The sequence below is a fragment of the Dermacentor andersoni genome, chromosome 11 (assembly GCF_023375885.2).
Source record: "Dermacentor andersoni chromosome 11, qqDerAnde1_hic_scaffold, whole genome shotgun sequence".
Taxonomy (NCBI): Eukaryota; Metazoa; Arthropoda; class Arachnida; order Ixodida; family Ixodidae; genus Dermacentor; species Dermacentor andersoni.
The window spans coordinates 38,131,281-38,158,549 of NC_092824.1; the positions used below are offsets into that span (position 1 = coordinate 38,131,281).

Sequence of the window (27,269 nt, forward strand, 5' to 3'; positions counted from 1 at the left end):
GGGGAACATCTCTCTTTGTCAATCCTTGTTTTTCCTGTCTTCCTTCCTGTCTATAATTTTGTCTGGAACGCCGCTTTTTCCTAGCATGTTTTCTGGTTCTCATTTCTGAGCCTTTCGCTCGCATCTCATTCTGACTGGAACTTTTCTGACCGATTGAACTCTACACTTGTGCTCTTGTCTAATGATTTGGTGTTACTTAAAACGTTTTTCTGCGAGGCCTACGTTCACGACACGCTCCCTTGATAACTGTGCCAAATCAATCAGAGCTGGCCTAACTACTTCTCTTGAGCATAATTGGCACCGCATCTGGTCACGCTAAATTCGGTCCTCATAAACGGGCCCTCAGCAAATAAGGCACGGTCTACGGATCTGGCATCACCCATGAACGTGCTTTTAAAATTACTGGAATTAGCGTCTCTTTCTATCATCGGTAGAACCGTGAGTGCTATTTCTTCACACCTTCCGTGCGCCCCTTCTACTGGTGCCTGACGTTTCTGCTCAATTGCCTGCTCCGCTCTTGGAATCTTTTGAGTTGGCGCTGCGATCGCTTCTTCTTCTACCCAAATTATTCCTGTCTTTTCAAATCGTGCTCATCCGTTATTGCTTCCTGTTCCTCTTCTTTTATAAATAGGTTGCCGAAGTATTCAAAACATTTCCGGTGACTGCGGCTTGGTAAATATTTATACGAATATCGGTATCTGACCCGTCATCTTCTACTTCTGCGTCCAGCTCTTCCCATAACCGCAACGAGGTAGTTCTCATAAAACTCATTAGGTCGATGGTCACTACTTTAAGCCTTGGCTCAGGTATTCCACAATACTTTCTGTGTAACCCGCACAAACTGCAATGAATTAATGAAAGTACCAGCGGTCCAATTCTGATTTTCCAGGCGAATTCGAAGTCTTGCAAATATGCCAGAAATCGAACTCCTACCCACCGAAGTAGCACTCAGTCCCCAGTTTTATAGTAGCGTGCTCCCCTGTCCCAACGTTTTTTTTCCGTTCGCCTTGTTCGTGTTAGTAACTATGCCACATAACGGTATCAACACCATCTAGCCCAACGTTCTGTGTAAACTACCCTAAGTTCTCCTCCGCAGCGAAGAATAACTTCCGAGAAGTCGACAATCCTTAGTCACCTTGATTAGAGTTACGGTAGATTTACACGTGCCGATTACTTCCATACAAGTATGGAGTCTTGCTTTAGTACCTTGTTCAGATCTATGCTGAAAGCTGCTTTCTGATGAGATGCTCGAAAGCACATTATCACAATATGCAGTTGCATACGCTATATCGGTTTTCAGGATGTCTAGGCTAAAGGATCCGATGAATCGCAAGCGAAAACCACTCATGCTTCCTCTTCTGTGCAGTCATGATGCGCTGCGTTGATGCACCCGTTCGCGGACCCATTGTTGACGATTGCCATTGGCTGCAGGTTCCAACTACTGTCATCCAGTTTCAGCGGCTCGGGATAGCGTTTAAAGCAGAAGTCCTTGATGCACACAGGTGAGTGCGTCCGGGAATAGGAGCGAAATAAAAGAAAATACTTAGTTTACATACTTACACTGGTTGCATCTTTGGAAGTCCACTCCCTCTAGGAGTAGGTTATATATCTGGGTCATTTCATGTTTGAGCGCACACGAGGGCACCTCAAGACACACTCACTGAACCAAAGGTGCCCGCTTTTAAAACAGTAGTCTTTCCTAGGTGACTAGAAGAGGAAATTTGATGACCGCGTCTTGGGCGACCATAATCGTCGGCTCAGTCGCAAAATCTCTTCTGTGACATCGCACCATTCTGCTAGACTACCGCTCCAGTGTTGCACCCGTATAAAAAGAAACCGCGTGGCAGTTTCGTAACCTGAAATCGACGCAGTTCCCACGGATGTCCTCGACGTTGGCGCCTCGCATCAACTAGTGGGATCACCGTGACAGTCCCCTTGTAGCAGCCCGGAAAACCTGGCCTTAACGGTTGTTACCCCGTCTATAGAATCTTGTGGTCGTTGTCACTTTGGTCAGCTTCTTTCTTTACCAGGGGGGGGGGGGGGGGGGGGGCAGGGTGGCGTCGGGCGGGCGCTAATGAAGGGTCCGCCGCATTGAAAGCGCCCAAGAAATTCCCATCGCCGTTTTGAGACGTAACACACTAACAGCACAGAAAGGAAAATTATGTCCATCCCACGCACTGTGGGAATCGATGTGCGCCAACCCAATTCTGTGTTGTTTGCTTTGATTGACAATAATTAGTGGTGTTGCTGGTGGCCATTGTTTAACTTGTTCAACGTTTAGTTATGGTAGCTAGAATTTATAGGTAACGCCAACGGGAGGCGAGCGCCGCTCCTCTGATTCATGCCTTGCGGAGATGGCGCTGCTCTCCGTAATTGCGCTTGCAGGAGCTGCTGGCAGCATTGAGCAAACCTTGTGGTCACAATAGTTTTCCTTGCGACATAGCCCTCCATGTAGAAAATAAGCCTGCCATCACTAGCTTCAACAAACATGGAGCGATTAACGAGTTCACAAACACTAAGCAATTCACATGCTTCTGTTCGACTTGCAACGTCGCGAAGCTCATCAATTCTCCTCTGGGAACTTGTCCCTTTTGCATTGGAAGCACCAAGCAGGCGCCATTGATTTGTGATAGTCATTTTTCCAAGTTTTGGAAGCTTAGCGTATTAACGGAATTAAAACAATTGGCTGCCTGTTGGGTGGTCAATACAGCCAGACATCTGCCGCACAATGCCAAAAACTCTTTCGACGGTGTCCTGGCACAAATGGCTTGTCCTCATGTAAGGAAGCGTCGCCTATGTCGTTAAACACTGACGCAAGTGTAATGTGCTTGAAAGAGTCACACGAAGACCTTCAGCTGTGCTGTTGCTTTGGAACCCTTTTGATCAAGCTGTTTCTTCCCATGTGTTTAAGCAGAAGAAGCAGCTTCTGATCTCTTTTTTGTGGTTCCCGCTGGGTCTTAGAGAATCTGAGATGCGCCGGGATATCATGGCTTTGATCAAAGGTCTCATCATTTCCACAAGGCTAACTGTCGCCTTCACGCTTCCCAGTGGCCACACGATCTCATCTCCGTAGAGAAAGTGTCCTCTAAGCGTGTCATTGCTTAGTAGCCAAACGCATAATTCACTCTCTGTTTTTCAAAACCAGAAGGATAAACAACTTCCCTGCTTATGTGAGGCATCGCCTTGAGGGTGGTTTCATGCACTTCATCACACTTTCGGGCAACGTCTATGTGATCAACAGTAGCATGCCATTCTGGAATTTTCATTACTGTTTGGACTAATCTGTTTCTCAGAAATTTCACCAGATGTGGGAAGTCTCATACGAAATAGAGGGAACGACCTGGTTCGGTAGGGTGCTGTCTTCTTCCGGCCACTCGAAGACTCTAACTCCGGATGCACAAAGATGATGTGGTCCGAATATCGAGGTGAGACGGGACGTAGTTGCTCAGTGCAGTCCTGTAAGTATTGAAAATACTGCAGCGGCTGGGGAGAGGGGTCCGAAGGAATGAACAAGTCTCCAGGAAGCCGCTGGGGTGCATGATAGACAAGAACAACCAAGTTCGCGACGAAAGACAGCGCGTAGGCCGAGAAGCACCAAAGGAAGGGGGTTGACCAAGTGATCCCTATCCAGGTGCGCAGTGAGAGCAGCCTTGAACAGGCAGTGGAGCTACTGAACCATGCCGTTGGGACAGGGTTGATATGCACTGGGGCGGCAGTGGTACGGCAGTCTTTAGCACCAAGCAAACAGTTGACGGAAGTGAATACAGCACAGTCAAATTTCCGGCCGTGGTCAGTGGTCACGATGCTGGAGCAGCCAAAGCGGCAAAACGATGCTGAAACGGATTCTTGGTGAGTGAGGTTTGGTGAGTTCGGGGCACAAACATTGCGCACCCCACTTACTCGAGCCATTCGTCAAGCAAGGAAAGTGGGACGGGCATCGGTCTTTATTTTTGCTACTCCGCTGCCGTCGACATGGTCTCAAACCTGGGCGTATGACGACGCTTAAGATATATTTATTAATTTTCAGGATTTAACATCCGAAACTACGACCAAACTATGAGACACACCATTAAGGGGGAAAACTTTATCGTTACAATATCATAATTAAGTTCCAGGTGTACTCTACTGGAATCTGCTCTTTGGAACAGCTTTATTATTTTTTTTGTCACAGCAAAGGCGCCAGAGCGATAGAATTATTGCGATAAAGTGTTAGAATGTTAGACGAAGTATATGTCTCGTGAATTTAGGGGCAGTATGAACTAAAGTAAGCGCAAGCTGGCTAAGACGCGTAGCTTGACGTGCGCAGGCACATAGGGGCAGATAGACGCCGAAGTCTTGTCGGCGCTCTTACATTGCGTCGGCTTCGCGTTCCTGTACGGTGACATCCTCACGGTGCGTACGATGTGCGTGCGCTTAGTGATTTTTACGGTGCTGTCGCTTAGTCTAGGCCTCCTGTTTCTGCAGCGCCGCGTCTGGGCATCCATGGCTCTAAGCTTGCAGCTTCTGTCGCAGAGAGAGAAGCACGTTGTTGCTGCGTGTAGACGACGGAGTGGCCTTGGCTCGTATGCGGGCCCTCATTGCTTCAATGTGATCCTTTCACAGGAACTTTACGGTTGGAGTTGTAACACGCCCAGATGGCAGGCAGTACCGTGGCTACTACGTGCGCAAAAAAAGTTGCCATAAGCCGGAAGGGTCGTTGTAGCTGTGCCACTATTTGTTTCCGCAAACAAAGCTGGCAGTTGCTGACGCCTTACAATACAGCTGCTTCGGCGCATCAGTCGCATCAAGAGAGAGAGAGAGAGAGAGAGAAAGCAAGGGTAGGAAAGGCAGGGAGGTCAACCAGAACAGCATCCGGCTTGCTACCCTACACTGGGGGTGGGGGAAAGGGGAATAGGAAGAGGAAGAAAGGGAGAGAGTAATCACTGAGCACGTGTGGGAGGGACACCGTACACAATGACACTATAAGCGGTCTCTTAAGCCCGTGCACTTCAAGTACCGCACTAGTGCACGAATCGCTTTTCGAGCCAGTGACGGTTGCGGCCACGGTCCGAGTATCTTTGTCTCGGTGAACGGTCTCGAGTCTAGTCTGCGTAAAGTTGCGCGCAGAGAGAGGCGTTGGACATCGTAGCGAGGGCAGATACACAATAGGTGCTCGATGGTCTCCTCGCACCCACAGGAGTCGCACATCGGGCTCTCGGCCATTCCCATACGGTACGAGTATGCGTTCGTGAACGCCACTGCCAACCACAAGCGACACAACAAGGTTGCTTCGCCGCGGGAAAGGCTAGATGACAGTTGTAGCCGTAGCGTGGGGTCCAGTTTATGTAATCTGCAATTGAAGCCTTTTGAAATCTAGAGATCTTGGGACTTCTTGCGCGCAAGTAGGCGAAGTTCTCTGGCAGCGTCCGACCTCGCCAAAGGTGTTGGACGCGTCTTGGTATCTTCGTGGGCACACCGGGTAGCCTTGTCAGCTAGGTTGTTGCCGACGATGCCACAGGGAGCAGGAATCCACTGAAATATAATGTGGTGTCCTCTTTTCAGAGAAAGGTGGTGCAGTTCCCTGATTTCAGATGTCATTTGGTCGTAAGTTCTGTGACGTAATGCGGACTTGATGCTATGAAGGGCTGCCTTAGAGTCACAAAATACGACCCATTTCTCTGTTGGCTCTTCGGTAATGTACATCATAGCGGCGTGGAGAGCTGCAAGTTCTGCCAATGTAGATGTAGTCGTGTGCGACAATTTGAATTTAACTGTAACGTTCTTGGCTGGAACGACGAATGCGGCAGTTGAGCTGGTAGGTGAGGTCGAACCATCGGTATATATATGTATGCGGTCATGATACGTCTGGCGCAGTAATAGGAGTGTAAGTTGCTTCAGAGCCGGCGATGGATGATTGGACATATTTGTAATTCCAGGAATAGCAAAATTCACTTGAGGCTGTCGCAGGCACCACAGGGGGGAGGAAGGCTTCGCTGCCGGTGTAAAAGATGCTGGTATGTACGCTTGATGAGCGTTAATCACTTGTGAAAAGGTCGCTTGAGGTCTCTCGGCTGGTAGGGAGGCCAAATGGTGGTCGGGGATCCTTGACAGATGGCGAATGTGCGCTCTGAGAGAGTCGACAGCTGCATGTGTCTGGATTGTATGGTCTCCTGCGATGGCAATTGTTGCTACTGTTGACGTGCACCGAGGTAGCCCCAAACACGTGCGTAGGGCTTGACCTTGTATGCTCTCCAAGGCGCGAAAGTTCGTCTTGCATGCATTTGACAACACTGGTAGGCTGTAACGTAGGAGTCCGAGAAACAAAATCTGTACAGCTGCAACATAGAATGGACTGGTGTACCCCAGTTTTTCCCGCATAGAAATTTGAAGACCTGAGCAATGGCGACTTGCTTCTTCTTCAGATAGACGCAGTGAGGGCTCCACGAGAGGTTGCGGTCAATGATGACGCCCAGAAAGCGATGCGTCTTAACATAGAATACAGCTTGACCATTGATGGTAACAGGATACGATGACATTTGTTTCCGCGTAAAACCGAGTAATGCACACTTTTCAGTAGGCACACTGAGGCCTTGTTCTCGGAGATAAGAAGCCGTCATGGTTGCCGCCCGCTGAAGCCTGGCTCTTAGCTGAGGGCGAGTCACCACAGAGGCCCAGGTGCAAATGTCGTCGGCCTATATTGAGACATGTACTGTCTGCGGTAGGTAATCCGCTAGTCCTACCAAGACGAGGTTGAACAAAATAGGGCTCAACACTCCACCCTACGGCACACCACGGCAGATGTAATGGTCTGAAGTTGGGCCGTCTTCGGTCTGTAAGAAAAAACGCCTTTCAGTCAAATAGTCCCGAATCCATTGATACATCCGGCCACCAACTCCAACAGCCTCAAGTGAGTTTAGTATGGCCTCATGGGCGACGTTGTCGTATGCTCCTTTTATATCCAGAAAGAGTGCCGCAGACAGGCGCTTGAGGCTTTTTTGATTTTGGACCCATGTTACGATGTCAATGACGTTGTCGATGGACGTGCGACCTCAACGAAAGCCTGTCATGGCGTTCGGATAGATGTTGAATCGTTCTGGGTACCATTGCAATCGGGCAAGAATCATTCTTTCCATCACTTTGCCGACGCAGCTCGAAAGCGCAATCGGACGATATGATAAGATCTCAAGCGGTGACTTTCCAGGTTTCAGAATGGGGATCAAGCGGCTCGATTTCCATTGTTTAGGAACGGCGCCGTTCTGCCAAGACTCACTGTAGTAGTTGAGAAGCTCATCACGTGCGTCATGTCCAAGGTGGCATAGGGCAGCAAGCGTGCAAGTAATGAAAGTATTGTGAATCCCAAAACGTACTAAAACAACAGAAATCAGTATGTTTATATGTAATTGTCGCCGACAGCGCAGGATGATTGGGAGTGTAGATGTAGTTCATAATACAAGCAAGCGCGTCAGGGAGCTGGTTTTCACGTTGAAAATGCTTAAGGACGTTATATTCCGCCTGCGTAATTACGTGGAAAGGTTAGAGCATCGGGCCGCTGTGCTGTATAGCGGCCCTCTATTCGAATACGGCTATCGGAGCATCATTTTTTGTCTTTGTATTAAGTAACATCCACATATACTCTCAATGGATATATATATATATATATATATATATATATATATATATATATATATATATATATATATATATATATAGTTTAAGGGTAAGGTAGAATGCCGCAACTGAGAGGAGGAAGATAATGACAATCAGATGGATAGAGGAGGCAGTGTGTCAAGGGAATAGTTGGTTTTTGAAGCGCGCTCAAGGTGCCGGGCTCCCGTTGCGTTTTGGTGGCAGTGGTCGTGTTAGCCCGCAGCTACGAATCCACACAAACGAGTCCAGCTTAAAATCATTATCAAATGAATGGTAGTTTTAGAGAACACTGAGCAGAAAATAAATAGATAAGGGAAGAAAAAGTAAGACAAGCGAAGAAAATCCTGTCTGTGCTACTCACTACTCAATAAGGCTTGGGCGCTATAACGTAAAGCTGTTCCCAACTTTTCTATTCCAATTCTGCAACCAAGCCTACGCGATTGGTTAAAAACTTTCTTGGACCACCCCCCCTGTGCCTGGCTGTCACGCGACGTCACGAAAACGCCTATCGCTCCCCATCTGATATTACGTGTGCACACTGATTATGCATGATTTGGCCAAACAAAAGCAAAATAGTTATTTCTGATTCGACGCCTTTTCGCCATTAGCCCTCGGGTATTGGTGAAAGGCTTTCGGGCTATACCCACTTCACCTGCCTGTCACACGACGTCACGAAACTACAAAAGCTCACAGCGTCAAAGTGACGTGTACGGATTAATGATGCGTTAATATGACGAACAAAACTTGTTTTCTTTTGAATAGCCGCAGGCTTCCCCGTTCCGAAAGGAAAAAGAGATAGCTGCCACCGATCGCGCAGGCACTGTCTACTCGCATCTACAGGAAACCATGGGTTTATTAGCGTATAATAAAGCTTTTTGCAGGGCGCGCAACATTTTCGAGCACTTTCGGCACGTTTACGACCTCGTTCTGCCATCTCTTCTTTGCTGAGGATCCATTTTAGCGTCCTTCTTAAGCTTCCGTTGCATGCCGCAGCGATTTTCGACCAGCCACCACGAGTTGAATAAGGGAAAGCGGACCAATCGCAGACGCCGGCACCACCCTCTTCTTCCGGCTGTCGATTTTCAGTGCAGTGGCTCAGCCCCCTGAAATCCCTCTCCCCTTGAGCGTGCTCCTCGCCTTTTGTCAGCCAGTTAGATAAGACAAGGCGCTGTAGGCAATGTTATTCGTTTTTGATGCAAACAAAAGTTGTCTCCTATGAACAAGGAGATCCTTTGATTGGTCTGTTCAGACAACCCTGCTGGTGACCGCCCGATGCCTGCATCGGCGGTTAGGCAAATTTCACGTCAGGAGATTTTAATAAAGACATTTGGAATAGTTTTACGGTATACGGCCCCTTGATTCGGAACATAAATTATGGCATATGACAGTATGATGGGAATATTGGGCCGCGTTTTGTTATTGCACTTTTAAATTGTATGTTATGATTAAATTATTGTGGGAGTGCTCATTACTCTTTCACTTGATATGTAGTTATACCATTTGCTTTGTGTTTCCCACGTAAGACAACGAGTAGAAAGGCTTCACTTACAAGCAAAAAATCAAGTACGCTGCAAACAACTTCATATACTCGCCACATCAACGAGGCATCAACTATGCCTCACTGAAATCGGCGCAACAGGTGTAGCGGGCGCGCGTCGGAGAATCATGCAGCGCGACAAGCATGCCACCACGTCTTTCGGCACACCGGCACCCTTGCACCTACTGGCAGTCGTAGTCAATGATGAATGATAGTGATAGAAAATCGGTTGCTTTCTGATACTGATTTACTCGACGACCTTGTAAGTGTTTTTTTTTATTTTACTTGTTCTGCTGGTATCGTCGTAGTGCTTACGGCGCAGACATTTTACGACGTCTCATCCCCGAGTGTCTTTGCACCTGCATACTTGGAAACGCCTATAGCAGGCAGGCCGCCAATGTAAACTGAGCCTTGCAATGTTTAACACCGGAACCCTCTCGAGTTAGACTAGCTTTGCAGGACTCGCTGTGGAATTACCAGACATTGTTTGGGATATCATCGGCCTTACTGAGATTAGAACTCTAGAGGCTTATACATTGCTGAATAACGGACATGTCCTCTCTTATAGAGGTCTCCTAGATAAGAAGCAATACGGGGTAGGATTCCTAATCCATAAGGGCACAGCGGGCAACATTGACGAATTCTACAGCATTATTGAGAGAGTAGCTGTAGTCGTAATCTAGCTTAATAAGAGGCATAGCTTAAAGGTAGTACAAGCCTACACCCCAACATCCTGTCACGATGATGAGGAAGTAGATTAGTTTTATGAAGATGTTGAATTAGCGATGAGAAAAGTGCAAACTCAGCATACTCAGCATGAACTCTGCCTGATTGTTTTCCCGTGCCCACGGGTGTTGTGCGAGTCGTTGGTCGAGTGCTGCGCAATGGCGATTTTATTGTTATGCGCTGGAGACATTGAATCTAACCCTGGACCTAACACACGTACTGTCGCCTTATCTGAACTGGATGATTTACCTGATGATCCCGCAGACCAAATGAAGATCATGTTTAAATTGCTTAAGGACGTACACTCTCGTTCACTACAGTCTTCGAAGTGTCAAACCGAACTTGCTTCAGATGTCAAAGCCATTAAAAACGGACAGAAAAGCATACAAACTGAGCTAGCAGGTATCAAGAAAAGGCTTGACGATTTAGAAGAAAAATCAAAATCCCTAGACAGTTTCGACACTAACCTAACACGCATGCAAGACAACGTAGATAGCCTCGCTGCTCAGAACAGCTCCTTATTATTGCGTCTGGATGATCTGGAGGACAGGTCTCTTCGCGATAATTTAATATTTCATGGCCTACCCGACATGAAAGAAACCTGGCAACAGACAGAAGAAAAACTTACCTCAGTACTTAACGCTGCTCTTGGATCTTTTCCCAGCAGTTCTATTCAGCGAGCCCACTGGCTCGGCACCTACCATGCTAACAAATGTCGCCCGATAATTGCTAAATTTACTAACTACAAAGCGAAAGAATCGGTACTTTCATCACGCGCGCAGTTAAGATCTAGTAACATTGCAGTTAATGAGGACTTTTCACCCGCAACTCGACTTGCCCGTAAAAAACTAATTGTGTTTGCGAAATCGCAACCAGACTCGCCACAGTTTAAACTCAGCCACAAGAAACTGCTACTAAACAAATGCTGCATGTACCATTCTAACTCGAATAGTATTCAGGAGATGCCAAGACGCAACGTCGGCCTAAACCATGTTTCAGCTGCCTCGCAACACGTTCCTACATAGGGACACGTAAGGGGCAGTGGGAATGCGCAAAATAATCAAGTCAGCATCCTTTATACTAACATCAGAAGTGTTCTGAAAAACCGTGACTCATTATCATCCGCAATTGGCACGTGTTCAGCCCATATAATACCTTTAACTGAAACGTGGCTCTCGAATGACATTCAAGACTCAGAACTGTTTCATGATAGCAAACAATTCACGATATACCGCTGTGATCGAGCAGAGCGCCGTGGTGGCGGCGTACATCTTGCCCTTTCGAAACGCATCCCATCGTCACCCATTCACATCAGCACCAATCTAGAATCAGTGTGGGCTACAGCAACTCTGAACCATCAAAAGGTAATTTTAGGCGCTTGCTATCGTCCACCTTCCTCGTCACCCGCATTTACCAATGAATTGCATGATATAATTAGTACCATTACGACAAAGTTTCCTTCTACACCTCTTTTCTTATTTGGTGACTTTAATTTTCCTAATATAGTTTGGAACAGTGACATACCTAACTTATTATCTTCTTCTTCTGATTCAAAAGATTTCTTGGGTATTTGTACTACATTTTCATTAACTCAATTAGTAACACAAGCCACGAGATTAACATCCACTTCCGCAAACATTCTCGATTTGATCCTATCCAATCGTCCCGATTATGCCTCTACCATCCATTACTTACCGGGTATCAGGGACCACTTATTGCTAAATATTCACTTTAATACTGCGTTTGTAAAACTTCCGAAGACTAAAAAAATAATTAGAGACTATAAGAGAGCTAACTTCGAAGCAATAAATAATGAACTCAGTCTATTTCTTAACATATTCATGAGTGATTTTGAAAATCGTAGTGTGCAGTCAAACTGGAACATGTTTTCGGCAGAGGTAAATCGCTTAATCAATAAACACACCCCAACCCGTACTATAACATGCAACCCGCGCGCGCCTTGGTACAATAATCATTTAAAACGACTATCCAACAAAAAAAGACGACTGTATCGTTCCGCGAAGCAATCACCCACTGACTCACGTTGGAAAGCCTACACATTAGCATCTAACACCTATGTAGCCGCACTCAAATGCGCTAAAGAAACATTCTTATCAACCACATTACCATCTATGCTGATAACTAACGTAAAAAAATTTTGGCGCGTCATACATCAACTTTCCGATGATTCTGTCACTCTTAACACTTACTCTGGTAACCCTGTTCCGAAAAACCTATGCGCAACTCTCCTGAATAATAACTTTGTTAAAAATTTCTCGTGCATAGTTGATATTGAACTACCTATCTTGAATGACTATAAGTTCTTAACTATGCCTCCAGTGACTGTTGAAGTTCCCGGAGTTATTCGACTAATAGATTCATTGAAGATAGATTCGTCACCCGGCTTTGATAACATCAGTGCTAAATTTCTGAAAAACACCTGCACTTATAGTTCCATTATACTAACCAAAATATTTCAACAATCACTCAACACATCGACTGTTCCATCACAATGGAAAATAGGAAAAATAATTCCTTTGCACAAATCTGGCAGCAAAACATCACCTACAAATTATCGCCCGAGATCATTAACCAGTACCTGCTGCAAACTGCTAGAACACATTATTTTTACTAAAATTGCGGATTTTCTTGAATCTAATTCATTTTTTTCGTCATCACAACATGGTTTGCGAAAATCATTCTCATGTGAATCACAATTATTAGCATTTACTCACAAACTACACCAAATACTTGACTGTTCTTCTCTTGCCGATTGCATCTTTTTAGATTTTTCAAAAGCCTTTGACAAAGTGTGTCATAAACTTTTACTTTATAAACTAAGCAAATTAAACCTCGATCATAACGTTCTCAAATGGATTGAGTCATTTCTCGCTAACCGTTCTCAGTTCGTAACAGCTAATGGCCATGACTCACCTCATAGCGACGTTCAGTCCGGTGTGCGCCAAGGTTCCGTCCTGGGACCTCTATTATTCCTTATCTACATTAATCACTTACCTTCAGCAATAACCTCTGACGTACATTTATTTGCAGACGACTGTGTAATCCTCAGTAAAATAACCAACGAACACGACATCTCCATGCTTCAGGCCGATCTCAATAACGTCAGCAAATGGTGCCGATTGTGGCGAATGGAACTCAACATTAACAAATGCAAATTTCTAAGAGTATCCCAATCTAACGATAATCTGCCTGTGTACTACTTGAATAACGTTGCTTTAGAATCTACTAACTCATATAAGTACTTAGGCCTAGATATAACATCTAAATTAACATGGAATCATCACGTCGAATACATAATTAATCAAGCTAACCGCTTGATGGGATACTTACGCCGCAACTTTTCTCATGCTTCCTCTCCTTTAAAATTACTACTTTATAAAACCCTGTTACGGCCAAAATTAGAATACGCTGCAGCTATATGGGACCCTTACCACGAAAACCTAATACATTCCCTTGAACTCATCCAAAACAACGCCACTCGTTCTATTCTTTGGAATTACTACCGTGGTGCGAGCGTTTCTTCAATTAAATCGAATCTGGGTCTTCAACCGCTAGCAACACGTCGAAAAATTTCCCGCCTTTCATTTTTTCATAAGCTGTACCACCATCCTACACTTCATCCAAAATTCATGTCGCTACCATATTACTTATCTCACCGTACTAATCATCATCATAAAGTTAGAATTGGTACATGTAACACGACACACTTTTTACATGAATTTTTGCCAAGTACGTCGAAAGATTGGAATGAACTTCCTTCTGACATTTTTTCCATTAATAACAATGATCATTTTCGAAAACAACTAGCTAACAATGTACAATAGCAAACATTTGTACGAACTGCTCCTGGTGTTTTCCTTTTTATTGTTTAATGTTACTTTTATATGTCATGTTCTATTACTGCATTTATCATACTTTCAGCTAACATTGTATAACTAGCAAATATTGTGTATAAGCTCATGATTTATTTCCTTCTTATTTGTTGTATAACCCACTCCCCTCTCTAATGCCGAAAGGCCCTGAGGGTAAATAAATAAATAAATAAATAAATAAATAAATAAATAAATACTATAGGAATGGGCGACTTCAATGTAACAGTGGGGAAAAGGCAGGCTGGCGAACAAGCAATTGACAACTACGGCGTCAATTCTAGGAACGCTAGAGGAGAGATGCTGGTAGAATTCGCAGAAAGGAATAAGCTTCCAATAATGAACACCTTTTCAAGAAGCGTAGCAACAGAAAGTGGACCTGGAGAAGCCCTAATGGTGAAACAAGAAATGAAATTGACTTCGTACATTCTGCTGGTTCCAGCATAGTGCAGGATGTAGAAGTGATAAGTAAGGTAAGGTACAGTGATCATAGGTTACTGAGGGCTAGGATTCGCCTTCATTTGTAAAGAGAAAGAGCAAAATTGGTCAAGAAGAAACAGCTCAACGTTGAGACAGTAAGGGTAAAAGCAGACAAATTCAAGCTGGTACTTGAGAACAAATATGCACCTTTTGAACAGAGAGATGATGATGACATAGAGCTAATGAATGAAACCGTAACTAGGTTGGCTTCAGATGCAGCAGTTGAAGTGGGAGGCCAGGCACCAAAGCAACCAGTCGCCAAGCTCTCCCAAGTAACAAAAGACCTAAGAAAGAAACGACAAAAAATGAAAGTGTCCAACTCAAGAGATAAGATAGAATTTGCGGAACTGTCAAACTGATCAACAAGGCGAAAATAAGTGACCTATAACGTGAGAAAGACTGAAGCAGCCGTAAAAATGGACGCAGCCTGAAATCAGTGAGAAAGAAACTTCGCATAGGACAAACCAAGATGTATGCACTAAAATATAAGCAGGGGAATATCATCAGCAATCTCGAGGATATCGTAAAAGCAGCGGAAGAATTCTGTACTGACCTGTACAGTACCCAGAGGCGTCAGGATACCTCAATTACAAACAGTAATAAAAAGGATACAGAAACTCATCCTATAACTTGCGATGAGGTCAGAAAGGCCTCGGAAGACATGAGACGAGGAAGAACGGCAGGAGAAGATGGAATAACACTCGATTTAATCAAAGATGGAGGAGACATAATGCTTGGAAAACTGGCGGCTCTTTATATGAAGTGTCTACAGACTGCAAGGCTCCCAGAAAACTGAAAGAATTCGAACAATAAACTAATCCACAAAACGGGACACGTTATAGAATTGAAAAATTATCGGCCCATTAGCTTACTTCCAGTATTATGTAAAATATTCACCAAAACATTCTGCAATAGAATAAGGACAATACAGGACTTTAGTGAACCAGGTTTGCTTCAGGAAGGCATACTCTACAATGGATCACATTTATGTTATTTATCAGGCAATCGAGGAATCCGCAGAGTATAATAAGCCACTCTATATGGCTTTTATAGATTAGGAAAAGGCATATGAGTCAGTAGAGATACCAACAGTGATAACAGCAGTACGTAATCGAGGAGTACAGACCCGTTACGTAAATACCTTGGAAAATATCTACAGAGGTTCTACAGCTACCTTAATTCTACACTAGAAATGCAGGAAGATACCTATGAAGTGGGGTCCGACAGGGAGACACAATCTCTCCAATGTATTCACTGCGTGCTTGGAAGAAGTATTCAAGCTATTAAACTGGGAAGTCTTAAGAGTAAAGATCGATGGCGAATATCTCAGGAACTTTCGGTTTGCCGGTGACATTGTTCTATTCAGCAACAATGCAGACGAGTTACAACAAACGATTGAGCACCTTAACAAAGAGAGTGCAATAGTGGGATTGAAGAATAATATGCAGAAGACAAAGATAATGATAAATAGCCGGGCAAAGGAACTAGAGTTCAGGATCGCCACTCGGCCTATAGAGTCTGTGAGGTAGTACGTTTGCCTAGGTCAATTAATCACTGGGAACCCTGATCATGAGAAGGAAATTCACAAAAGAATAAGAATGGGTTGGATCGCATACGGCAGACATTGCCAGCTCCCAACTGGAAGCTTACCGTTATCACTGAAAAGGAAGATGTGCAATCAGTGCATTTTACCAGAGCTGACACATGGGGCAGAGACTTGGAGGCTGACAAAGAATTCTGAGCACAAGGTAAAGATAGCGCAAAGAACGATGGAACGCCGTTTCCTAGACATAACGTTAAGAGGCAGAAAGAGAGCGGTTTGGATCAGAGCGAAAAGGGATATAGACGATATTCTTATTGACATCAAGAGAAAGCAATGGAGCTAGGCAGGAGATGTAATGCGCAGGTTAGATAACCGTTGGACCATTAGGGTTACAGAATGGGTAGCAAGAGACGAGAAAGGGAATCGAGAACGAGAGACGGTTAGGTGGAGCGATGAATTTAGGCGATTCCCGTGTGCTAGTTGGAATCGGTTGGCGCAAGACAGGGATCGTCCTGCAGTGGACATAAAACAGGCTGATGATGATGATTATGATGATAATGATGACTTCGAAACATACTGGAAACTATATGATTTGACCCACGTTCCCTTAGAACCTTTCGTCCCCCCCCGTCCTAAGTACTCTGGTCTTCGATGAGCCATTTGGCACAAACTGTTTCGCGTCGGGAGCGAACTACCTGTGTTTCTCTTTGCGTACGTTGTGCCCTTTGCCGGTTTGTAGACAAACCTTACACAGCCGACGCAATCCAAAGGCTGTTCGTATGCGGATTTTTGCTGACAGAGGGTGTATGGAAGGGGTAGTATACGTCTTGGACAGATGCATGATGGCAACGCTATTGTTCACATATACTTATTGCTACACTAACAACGAACCATTAAACTGTTGTGTTTTACGTATCTGCGTATTCAGTGAAATGCCTGACAGTAAGAGTGGCTGCGAGTCAGCCCCTCTTGTTTTCTGCGCCTTATGAATTACATAAACTACTACTGCTGCCGCTGCTACTGCTACGATTGCCACATTACTACATATTGAAACAAAGTGCGAAACCTTGCAAATGGGCGCAAGGCGTATGCAAATCAAATATTGTTACTTTTTGCCTTCTGAAATTCCTAGACATAGAGAGCAAAGAATGAGGCATAGAAAACACATGGTTTTGTATGGCGAAATATGGGGCTAAAGCTTTGGTTGAACTTTTCTTGCAATGAGTGCTACCCACAGCAGCGACAAGTTAAAACCACACATCGAGACGGAGTCGCCCTGGCCCGAAGAGTCATTGTGTAGTTTTCAGTAGTACTCAGGGCATTGCAAGACGAAGATAATATCGAGGAGTTGGATATACTAGAGATATACAAAATCAAGCTTGTAATACATGAAACGTGGAATGTCTCATTTATTCCATCACGAATCTCTAGCGTCCAGCAGATGTGGCGTTATTGTTTTATATTTTAATTATTGTCAGTTACACTCCTTTTGATTTAGCGTAAAACGCCCATTTTCCAGTAATGTGCAACTACCAAAAATTTCTTGATTACGTCGTTCACAAACGTGCTGATGTCTGACACGTCTAACAAGGCTTGCTCTTTATTTTGTCCTCCTGTTTGTTTTTTTTCAGTGCCAACACAGGGTGCGTATATTGCATATAATTTTTTATTTTTGTTTTACTCCTTGGAACGCAAGTATTGTGCTTAGTGCAAAGTTTCTCTTTCTTTATGTGTGGTGTTTAACGTCCCAAGAAGTTAGAGTGGATACCGCCAACTGTCGTAGTGGAGGGATCTAGAATAACTTTTGTCACCTTAGATTCTCTAACGTGCACCGTGAAGAAGGTGCACGAATGTTTTTGCATGTCAGTACATCTGAATGCGACGGCCATGGACGGGTATCCAGCTCCCGACCTTGTGCTCACAAGCACCACCTGACCAAGCTTTGTCAGTCAAGTTGCTTTGTGTGCCTGTTAAGAGCACGCCGTTCCTAACATTTGTCGCTGAAATAAGACCATTCGCCAAATATCAATATCATCAAAGAAAAGTACACCAATATAACAAAGCTGACATTGCTTCCTGAGTTCATCCTAGAATAAATTGAAAGGTACCTGAAGGGTGAATAGTCTGGTATATCAGTGCAACCGAATGATCATTACTTCCCTTATTTAGCGAATCCACAGTCGTCAATTGAGAGGCCTTAGCGTGCAGGCCATCAGACTTCAAAGCACGAGATCTCGAAGTGGCTGGCCGTAATAGATAGGAACGCTGAACCTAAACGATGCATGATTGTGTTGCACTTAGTGTTACAGTGATGGGAGAACTAACCGACGAACGTAAAGGGACAAAACGTTGACGTGCGCACGCGAAGAACCAAAAACACTATTAAGTTGTATTAAACTGAACTTTAACAACATTAAACGAGTTGGTAGTTTGCGCCACGCACTTCCACGTTTTCTTCCTTTGTGTTCGTCGATTAGTTACGTCAGTCTTACACTAAGCTGAACAAAATCATGAACCTCTACGAAGTTGCATCCCCCCCCCCCCCCATTAATTACCTTACTGAACGTTGCAATCTTTGCCGGGGACAATGCCGCAGACGCGGCAAACATGCATGTGCTCGTGTCGCGGAACGGTGAGTAATAGCATTGCTAACAATTTTCAACATGCACAGGGTGAGTACGCCTTAGTCGCGCTAAGCGCTACGCCTTTGCCCGATACACACTATCACGACAATGAAAATAAGAAATACCTATGCAAGCTTGCTTCCTGAAAACGTTAGTAGTAGTAAATGTTCATTTATTTTATACAAGATTAGGAAGGTAAACTAAGAGAAATTACTGCTGACCGCGCTGTAACTGTCTGGCAGCGTATGCTGACATCCGAACAGTGGTCGACAGTGAAGGTCAGATAGAGCTAAGTGGGCTGAAGTTGACCTTGTAAGAGGCAGACTAGGACAAAGGGAACTGTTAGTGCGAAGTCCGGTATGGCATAAATGAATTAATATTTAAATAAATAAATGAATAAATAAAATATTACAATAAAATAAAAGTTGCTGCCCTACATCAAGTCAAACAAAAAATTTCTGGAGCTCTAATTTCGGTGATTTGTTAACCCCGTCCCGTATATGTACACTGCTTAGGCGTTAGTTGTGGAAGGGACGCACCAGCATTGTTAACTTATAGGCAGATATCACCAATGATGCCTTTACCTTGACGCGGTCAGCGGATGCTTGAAAGAGCGGAGGTCACAAGCGCATCAAAGATTATAGGCGAAAGAAGAAAGAATATTACAGCAAAAAACATTCTTGCTGACTAAGTGAAGATGTTGTACGTGATGCAAAGCGCGAACGAACTCACGTCTATGTGCAATCATTGCTTTATACCTCTGCTAACATACAGATCAAAACTTCATCATCATCATGATCCTGGTTGCGCCCAGTGCACGGCAAAGGCCTCTCCCATACTTCTCCAACTACCCGGTCATATGCTAATTATGGCCATGTTGTCCCTGCAGACCTCTTAATCTCATCCACCCACCTTACTTTATGCCGCCCGCTGCTACGCATCCCTTGCCTTGGAATCCAGTCCGTAACCTTTAATGACCTTCGGTTATCTTCTCTTCTCATCATATGTCGTGCCCATGCCCATTTCTTTTTCTTGATTTCAACTAAGATGTCATTACCTCGCGTTTGTTCCCTTACCCAATCTGCTTTCTTATCACTTAACGTTACACCAATCATTCTTCTTTTCATAGCTCGTTGCGTCGTCCTCAATTTAAGTAGAACCCTTTTCCTAAGCTTCCAGGTTTCTGCTCCGTACGTGAGTACTGGTATGACAGCTGTTATACACTGTCGTCTTGAGGGATTTACTTATTTATTATATTGCAATACTGCAGGCCCTCCTCGGGCCCATGCACGAGTGGTTACAACATGGAATACAGTACCAAAAAAAAGAAGAAAGTGAAACTAGTGTATCCAAAACAAAGAGCATTAGCACACACAAAAATGAACATACTCAATAAATATATACACTTTGTTTAAATGAGCGGTCCGGGAAGCAGGAGAAACAGCGTTTACCATGACAATGCATTTACAGAGGCTGCATATGAAATACAGGTGATATCACCATTCGAATTCCAGATTCTCAATACGGTCAATAAATGCGTTGGCAGATGGGCAATTTACGGCTCTAGAGGGTAGTATGTTCCAATGGGAAATGGCGTGTGGGAATAAAGAATACTTGTGAGTGTTATATGGCTGGGATGGTGTTGTATTGATTTATTATGGTTGGTTCGGGCAGAAAGTCTGATTGGCGCTTGAATGTATGTTGTTTGTGGTATTCGATAGGAGCCGTGATTAGCAAGTATAGAAATCTTAATCTGGAAATCATTCTACGTTGAGCCAGTGATTGAACGTTAGCGTTGACGCACAGGTTCGTAATGCTCGTTTGACGTGAATATTGTGAATGTATAAATCTCAATGCTAAGTTCTGTATGCGTTCTAGTTTCTCGGTTAAATACTTCTGGTGCGGATCCCAAATAATGTCGGCACACTCTAAGGCGGGTCTAATGAGGCTTCTGTATGCATTTAATTTAACACTAGGAGGTGTGTTTCTAAGTTTTCTTCTCAAGAAATGTAATTTACCTAGGGCCTTGTCATATATGTTTTTATATGAGTTTCCCAATTTAATTTTGTTGTAAGAGTGACCCTGAGATATGTGACCTCCTCGTATTTTCTTAGTGGTATATTGTTTATTGTGTATGTAAACTGAAGCGAATTTTTCTTGTGTGTGAAGGAGATACTGGTAGTTTTTGATGCATTCAGTTTCATTCCCCAAATGTTGCACCAATTTTGTGTCGCAGCTAACGAATCATTTAGTTTTACGTGATCCTCTCTGGTATTCACTGTTGTGTACAATACACAATCGGCGGCGAATATGCGCATTTGAATATGCGGCTGTACGCGTGAACGAATATCATTGATGTAGATCAGATATAGGAGGGGCTCAAGAACCGAGCCTTGTGGGACGCCAGAAAAAACGTTGACGTAATCAGGCATAATATCATTCACAGCTACGCATTGCTTTCTGTTTTCGAGATAGTTCTTGATCCATGATACTGTTTTCTCGCGTACGCCAATGGCAATTAGTTTAGTAATAAGATCTGGATGAGGAACAACATCAAAGGCCTATGAAAAATCTAAGAAAATGGCATCTATTTGGCTTCTGTTATTTATTGCGGTAGCTACATCATGGGTTTACTCAGCTAACTGAGTAATAGTACTTAGACCTGAACGGAATCCATGTTGCCGGCTGTATAGTAGGTTATTATTCTCTAAGTGCAATATTATGGCCTCATAAATAATATGTTCGAATAATTTACTGGATGCACATGTTAATGAAACAGGTCTATAGTTACTTACGTCGAGTTTAGAGCCCGATTTAGGCACAGGTATTACTTTGGCCCTTTGTCAGTTGTCAGGTATCACTGAAGTTTCTAAAGATCGCCTGTAAATTACGTATAAGTATTTTGACGTCCAAATTGCATGTTTTTGCAAAAATGCATTTGATATTAGATCGGAGCCACAGGGTTTCTTTAAATCCAGTTTTTGTAAGAGTCGAAAAATTCCTTGTTGGTCGATATCTATTTCAGCCATTGGATTCTCGAACTGATACCATGGAGAGGGGCCGTTAAAGGTAGTTCTGTTAAGTACAGATTGAAAAAAAAAATTCATTAAATTTGCTTGCTACGACGTCAGGCTGAACAACCGTCTCGTTCGAAACAGTAATCGGCGATACGGTGTGCCGCTCCCTCGATAGGTAGCGCCAGAATTTTTGTGGTTTATTCGTCATGTAAGAAGGCAGAGTAACAGTGAAAAGAACGCTGCTTGGCCATGTGGATCTTATATTGTAGTAAGCGTACGAAATCTTGAAGGTCACGTGTGGTTTTCTTTCTGCGCTTCCTTTTAATCTTTCGTTTTAAACGTGTTATTTCGCGCGATACCCAAGGATGTCTCTGTTCACTCGTTTCTTTCTGGAGGGAATGTAGTTTTCTTCACAAAAGTGTACAATATGCTTAAAACGTAACCATAATTCATTTACGTCATGAAGTAATGAAAACTGCAGAAAGCAGGCGTTTAAATATTCTGAGATAGCATTGTCATCCGCTCTTGAGTAATCCCTAATAACACCAATCGATGGCTTAACGCGTTCACGGTTTCCTAAAATTGGGCAGGAGAATACAGTCATTTTATGGTCCGAAATGCCATTTTCAACGTTTAATCTCATATTTTGAAATAGACTGCTTGCGAACACCAGATCAAGCACAGAACATGACAGACCAGCTATTCTGGTCGGTTCGGAAACTAGCTGGTCTAAAGAGAAGGTAAATGACGTAAACAATAGTGATTCAGCACTTTCTGCGTAAGAGCCGTTGTGTTAAAGATTAGACTAATTGGATCCTGGTAAATTGAAATCACCTGTGATGATAATATTGGAACGCGAATTAGTGTGTTGTGCAATGTAATAGCGCATAACGTCTGGGTATTCAGGGGTGCATTCGGAGGTCGGTATACACCACCCACCCGATAAGAAGGTGGAGACACTTTGGAATCCTGGACGCTTTCGTGAAGCCAGGTTTTCGTGATGACTATAATGTGCGGTTGATGGGCTGCAACTATGCTTTCAAGTAACCTGAACTGATTGACTACGCTGCGCGCATTCAGTGATAACACACTGATACATTTAGTATGTTGTTGTCACGTGCCAACACGAGCTGTTGGGCCATCGTGTGGCGAAGTTATCGGTTTACATAGTTCAATTCTTCGGTCCTCCCACTCATTCCATATAAAGGTTTTGCCATTTATTTTTAGTTTATCGAATGTCAGAGCTACCTTTGCCCCTTTCGCCTTATCACTTACTGCAGAACGCCATAATTTAGCACGTGTGTCGCGTACTTTCTTTGAGAAATCTTCGGATATTGAAATCTGGGTGTTTTTGAGCTTGAAGCAGCTTGATAATATTTTGTTTTTCTCAGCGAAGTTGAATAGGCTGATAATAACGGGATGTGTCCTTTGGCTTTGCTGTTTACCGATTCTGTGAACTCGTTCTATTGAGTTAATTTCTATTCCTAGGATCTTCTTAAATATACCGTCTCGCACTTCTTCAAGTATTTTAACACCTTCATGAGAGCTCTCTCTCTTAATCCATAAATTACTAGGTTATTCCGCCTACTTCTATTTTCTAAATCATCGACCTTCGATGCCGGAAATTCTACTTGCGTCATGGTAGATTTACAAGATTCCTCGCAGTGTACTATCTGGTCTTCGCATTTTTTTCCATAATCCCCTTTCATTCTCAATAACTGTCATTCTTTCTTGCAAATCTGCAACTATTATCTCCACGTGCTTAATATCTGAAGACAGTTGTTTCAGTGTATTTTTTGTTTCGTTTTGTTCTCTTAGAATGCGTTTCATTAGTTCTCGCTGCGAACATTCATCTGAAAGTTCGCAGCGGGAACTAATGAAACGTGGATAGTGGCAACCTGCTGTTCATGATCTGAGAATGCCTGGCAAATGCACCCCAGTCCATTCTTATTCTTCCGATTATTTCAGTCTCGCGATCCAGATCCTCGATCACTACCTGCCCTAAGTAGATGTATTCCCTTACAACTTCCACTGCCTGTCTACCTATCGCAAACTGCTGTTCTCTTCCGAGACATTTAAGCATTACTTTAGTTTTCTGCTAACACATTGATCGAAATTTGGAAGTGAACAAACAAGTGCGAGAACAAGTTAAGGAGCGTGCCAAGAGCAATGGAACGAAATTGTTAAGCGCGACGTTAAGAGACAGGAATAGAGCGGTGTACATCCGAGAGCTAAATGGGAAAGCCGATAGGCTAGTTGCTGGTTAGTATGAGAAGAAAAAATTCAGCTAGCCAGGCCATGTATTGCGTAAGGTAGACAACGAGGCGACCATTAGACTTACAGAATGGCTCCCTAGGTTAGGAAAGCGCAGCCGAAGACTGCGAAAAGATGGCTTGGGTGACGAAAGAAGCAAACTTGCAGGGGCAAGTTGGAATCAGATAGCGTAAAACATGAGTAACTGGAGATCGCTGGGACAGTATTTCGTTCAACAGTGCACTCTAAGAAATCTTTATGCCCTTTGAGTCGTATCTTGCCACACAGCAAGAAACGTCATCGCTCTTGTCCGCACTTCCTTTCTTTAATGCTGCCAGCCCGGTACTTCGCAGTAACTAACGGCATGCGCGTTATCAGCATCACATAGCATTACCGACAGGAAAGTAGCGGGCGCGGCGTTTTCAAAAAAGGAAACGCAAGCAAGGCAGGTGACGATTATTGTTGTGAGGCAGATATACGCCCCAAAGGGGAGGGGGTGTGAACTTTTTCAGAGTGTTACATAACATAGACTTTATTATTATTATTATTATTATTAACATTATTATACTCTCACGCGAACTAAGGATTAAGAACTGGAGACTATTTGCACGGTATATTTACAAAGGATAGCTGCAGCGCTGGCCAGTTCCGCCGACAGATCGAGAGCCAGAGAGCTTTAGTCGTCTTTGTCGGGCCGCCCGCGTGCATGGTCTACAGGAGGAGGAGGAATAACCTTTTATTGTAAAACCAGCGCTTTATGATGACCGAGCCTAAGCCTCCCATGAGGGGACGTCGAGGGCTTGCCTCGTCGCCGCCTCACGGGTGTGCCGGATCGCCCAGGTTTGGTCGTCGAGGGCGGAGCTCCACAGAGCCTCATGCAACCTCGACGAGAGAGTCGTGGTGTTAGTCTGTGTGTACTGTGCTGGCCACTCCCACAGCATATTCGGAAGTGTAGCCGGGTGAATGCCACAGCACCAGCAGTTGGAAATAAACGTCTGGAAATATAAGGTGGAGGCGGGCGGGTGAAGGGTACGTGTTTTTTTGAGCAGACGCAGGGTGGTAGCCTGTGCCCGGCTGAACTTGGGGTGAGGCGGGGGGAAAGTTCAGCGACTGCAAAAAACACGTAATATGCATGTATCATTACCTCCAGCGGCAGAAGCACCGTCCCTGGGTGTCTAAATATCGATGATAACAGGAGAGTAATACGGTTCGAGGCGTGTGACATGCATAACGTGCGTGGCCGACTTTGTCAACCTCGTTCATTTCCTCGTAGACTTTCCGGCCAGGAGCGAGCACGTCTTGTATGTACGAGACATGCGATTGCGTAGAACACTGAACTCGGGTTGCAAGTTCTTTTCTAGCAGCCAGCTGCCGACCGGTGGGATATCCAAAGAGGTCGTTGAGCTGGTCATTGAAAGCATCCCGGCTAGATATCTCGTGCTCATGTGTGCGGAACCAGACACGGGGAGTTCAGCTCAAGTAGAATAGAACATTCGCTAGCATAATGCTAGGGTCCCAGCGGTTGTTTCGGTTAACACGCTCATACATTATGAGCCAGTACTCAACCTCGACGTTATCTTGGCCGGAGAATATGCCGGGAACGCGGGTATTGGTAACCGCAACGTATGTTGTTGTCGGAGTCGTAGGTGCAGGAGGAGACGGGTCGTCACTGAAAGCCATGGCGGAAAGCAGGACGGTGCTGCTGCTGCGGAGCTCCATGGCGAGGCTGGATCCGCACCCTCCACCAAAATGTTACGCGTACGAAGGAATAATAACTGGAGACTATATACAAAGCATATGTACAATAGATAACTGCAGCGCTGGCTAGTTCAGCCAATAGCTCGAAAGACAGAGAGCGTTCGTCGTCTTTGTCGGGGCGCCCGCATGCATCGTCCATAAGAAGCATGCAATATGCATGTATCAATAGGTTAACGAAAACATCGCCTTCACACGACCAGGCGCCTTCGAATACGTCAGAGACGGATGTGCGCAATGCTATCTGACGAGTCCCAATAGGGAGGTTCTGCAGCAACCTTTTTATTCGGTGCTCGTCTTGCGTGCAGTAAAAACATTCGTGCATGACGAACAAATTAACATACTGCGACATTGTTTTTACTTCAGATTATCTTGAAACCAGAGTTTTCGGTTTCTTTTTAGTCTCTAAGTTAATCATTCCTCCAACGAATGCAAACTTTTCAAGAAGCCAACATCTGTACAAGCCCACCGTGCTATGGGGGTGATTTCATGATGATTCTCACTGTAACCAAGTTGCTCTCCGCTAATACAACATTTTGTAATATAAAGCCTCCATACGTTTTCCAGCTGCATGAGAGGCTGTAGTTAATTTGTCGTTGGGAAAGTAAAATTCCATAATAGTTGCTTGTCCTCGTGAAAACCGGTCGCGGCAGTGTTTATGCTAATTACCAGAAAAGTGCCTTCGCACCTCGGCGACTTCAGAATGAAGCCAGGCATGACCTGTGCCAAGAGGTCCTGGCAATGAACACGTCAGTAAAATAATCTATAATTAATTATACCGTCAGGGCCAAAGGCAGTACTTACGAAAGTGCTCATTGCAAACGCCTAAAGATCTGTAAACAAAAAGGCAACAATTTGAAAAATAAAATATATATGTTCTTAATTATTTTTTGTTTTCCTGCTACAGGAGCGGTTATAACATTATTTCAGATTATATACAAATGCCATTGGTCAGTAATGTAGTATACAAGATCTGATTGGACAATATTAGTTAAAACTGCTTGAGATCATTGCTTTTATTAACCGATGCAACATGTTTGGGAAGATGGTCTTAGTGAGAGGTAGCGCGTCGCCAAAAGGGCGGAGCAACTGATTTAGTGTGACATTATTCAAGACCAACCCTATAAAGGTGATGAACTCGAGGTTGAGCCTACAGTGGTTGAGATATTCGCTTGCTGAGCTGAGTAACGTGATGATAATGTGAAGAAATGATAAACTGAAGATTTCGCAAAAAATTTACTGTAGACAAATGCAATATAAGCACTTAATAGCGTCATGTGCACAAGTTTGATACAATAAATATGCGGTGCAACTATTGACTTAACAAGGATACCATAGAACCCAGATTACCCATCAACCTCAGAAAGAATTCTGTAGTAAAGTGACACTCGACATCTGTTGAAGGAGTTTCCTGTAACTTACAGGAGGCAAGAAATTTGAATCCATGAAAGTGAGTTGCATCGCACTCAACTTTCTGCAAACGCTTACTGTCAAGTCAGGCGGCTTCTCTGAACTGGCAACAGAAAAATGGCGCTAGCGACTGCTTTCTTAAATTAACAGACATTTAGAACTAACATGCATAACTATAAACTGGCCATTTTCACTAACATTATGGTGTTAACATATTTCAGGTTCCTATAACAATGGTAGTAATAGAACACTTGAGTCTTACTGGGATGGAAACTGCCCGAATGGCACTGTGGAGTGTACTACAGAAGACCCAAAGCACAGTGTTTGTGTCTGCAGTAAGTGTGCTCATTCTAGCTTCTCAAATATATAGGGCGTTTTTCAAAAATCTCCCTGTTACATCATGAAAAT

The 27,269-nt window shown here is 44.1% G+C and overlaps 1 protein-coding gene across 1 annotated transcript in view; it reads left to right on the plus strand.

The window, feature by feature from the left end:
- LOC129381458 (uncharacterized) overlaps nucleotides 1-27,269 on the plus strand; it is a 62,700-nt gene that overhangs the window by 32,648 nt on the left and 2,783 nt on the right. Inside the window, exons 4-5 of the mRNA XM_072285265.1 lie at nucleotides 17,434-17,445; nucleotides 27,083-27,196. Coding sequence (XP_072141366.1) covers nucleotides 17,434-17,445; nucleotides 27,083-27,196 — 126 coding nt within the window. The remainder of the gene's footprint in view (nucleotides 1-17,433; nucleotides 17,446-27,082; nucleotides 27,197-27,269) is intronic.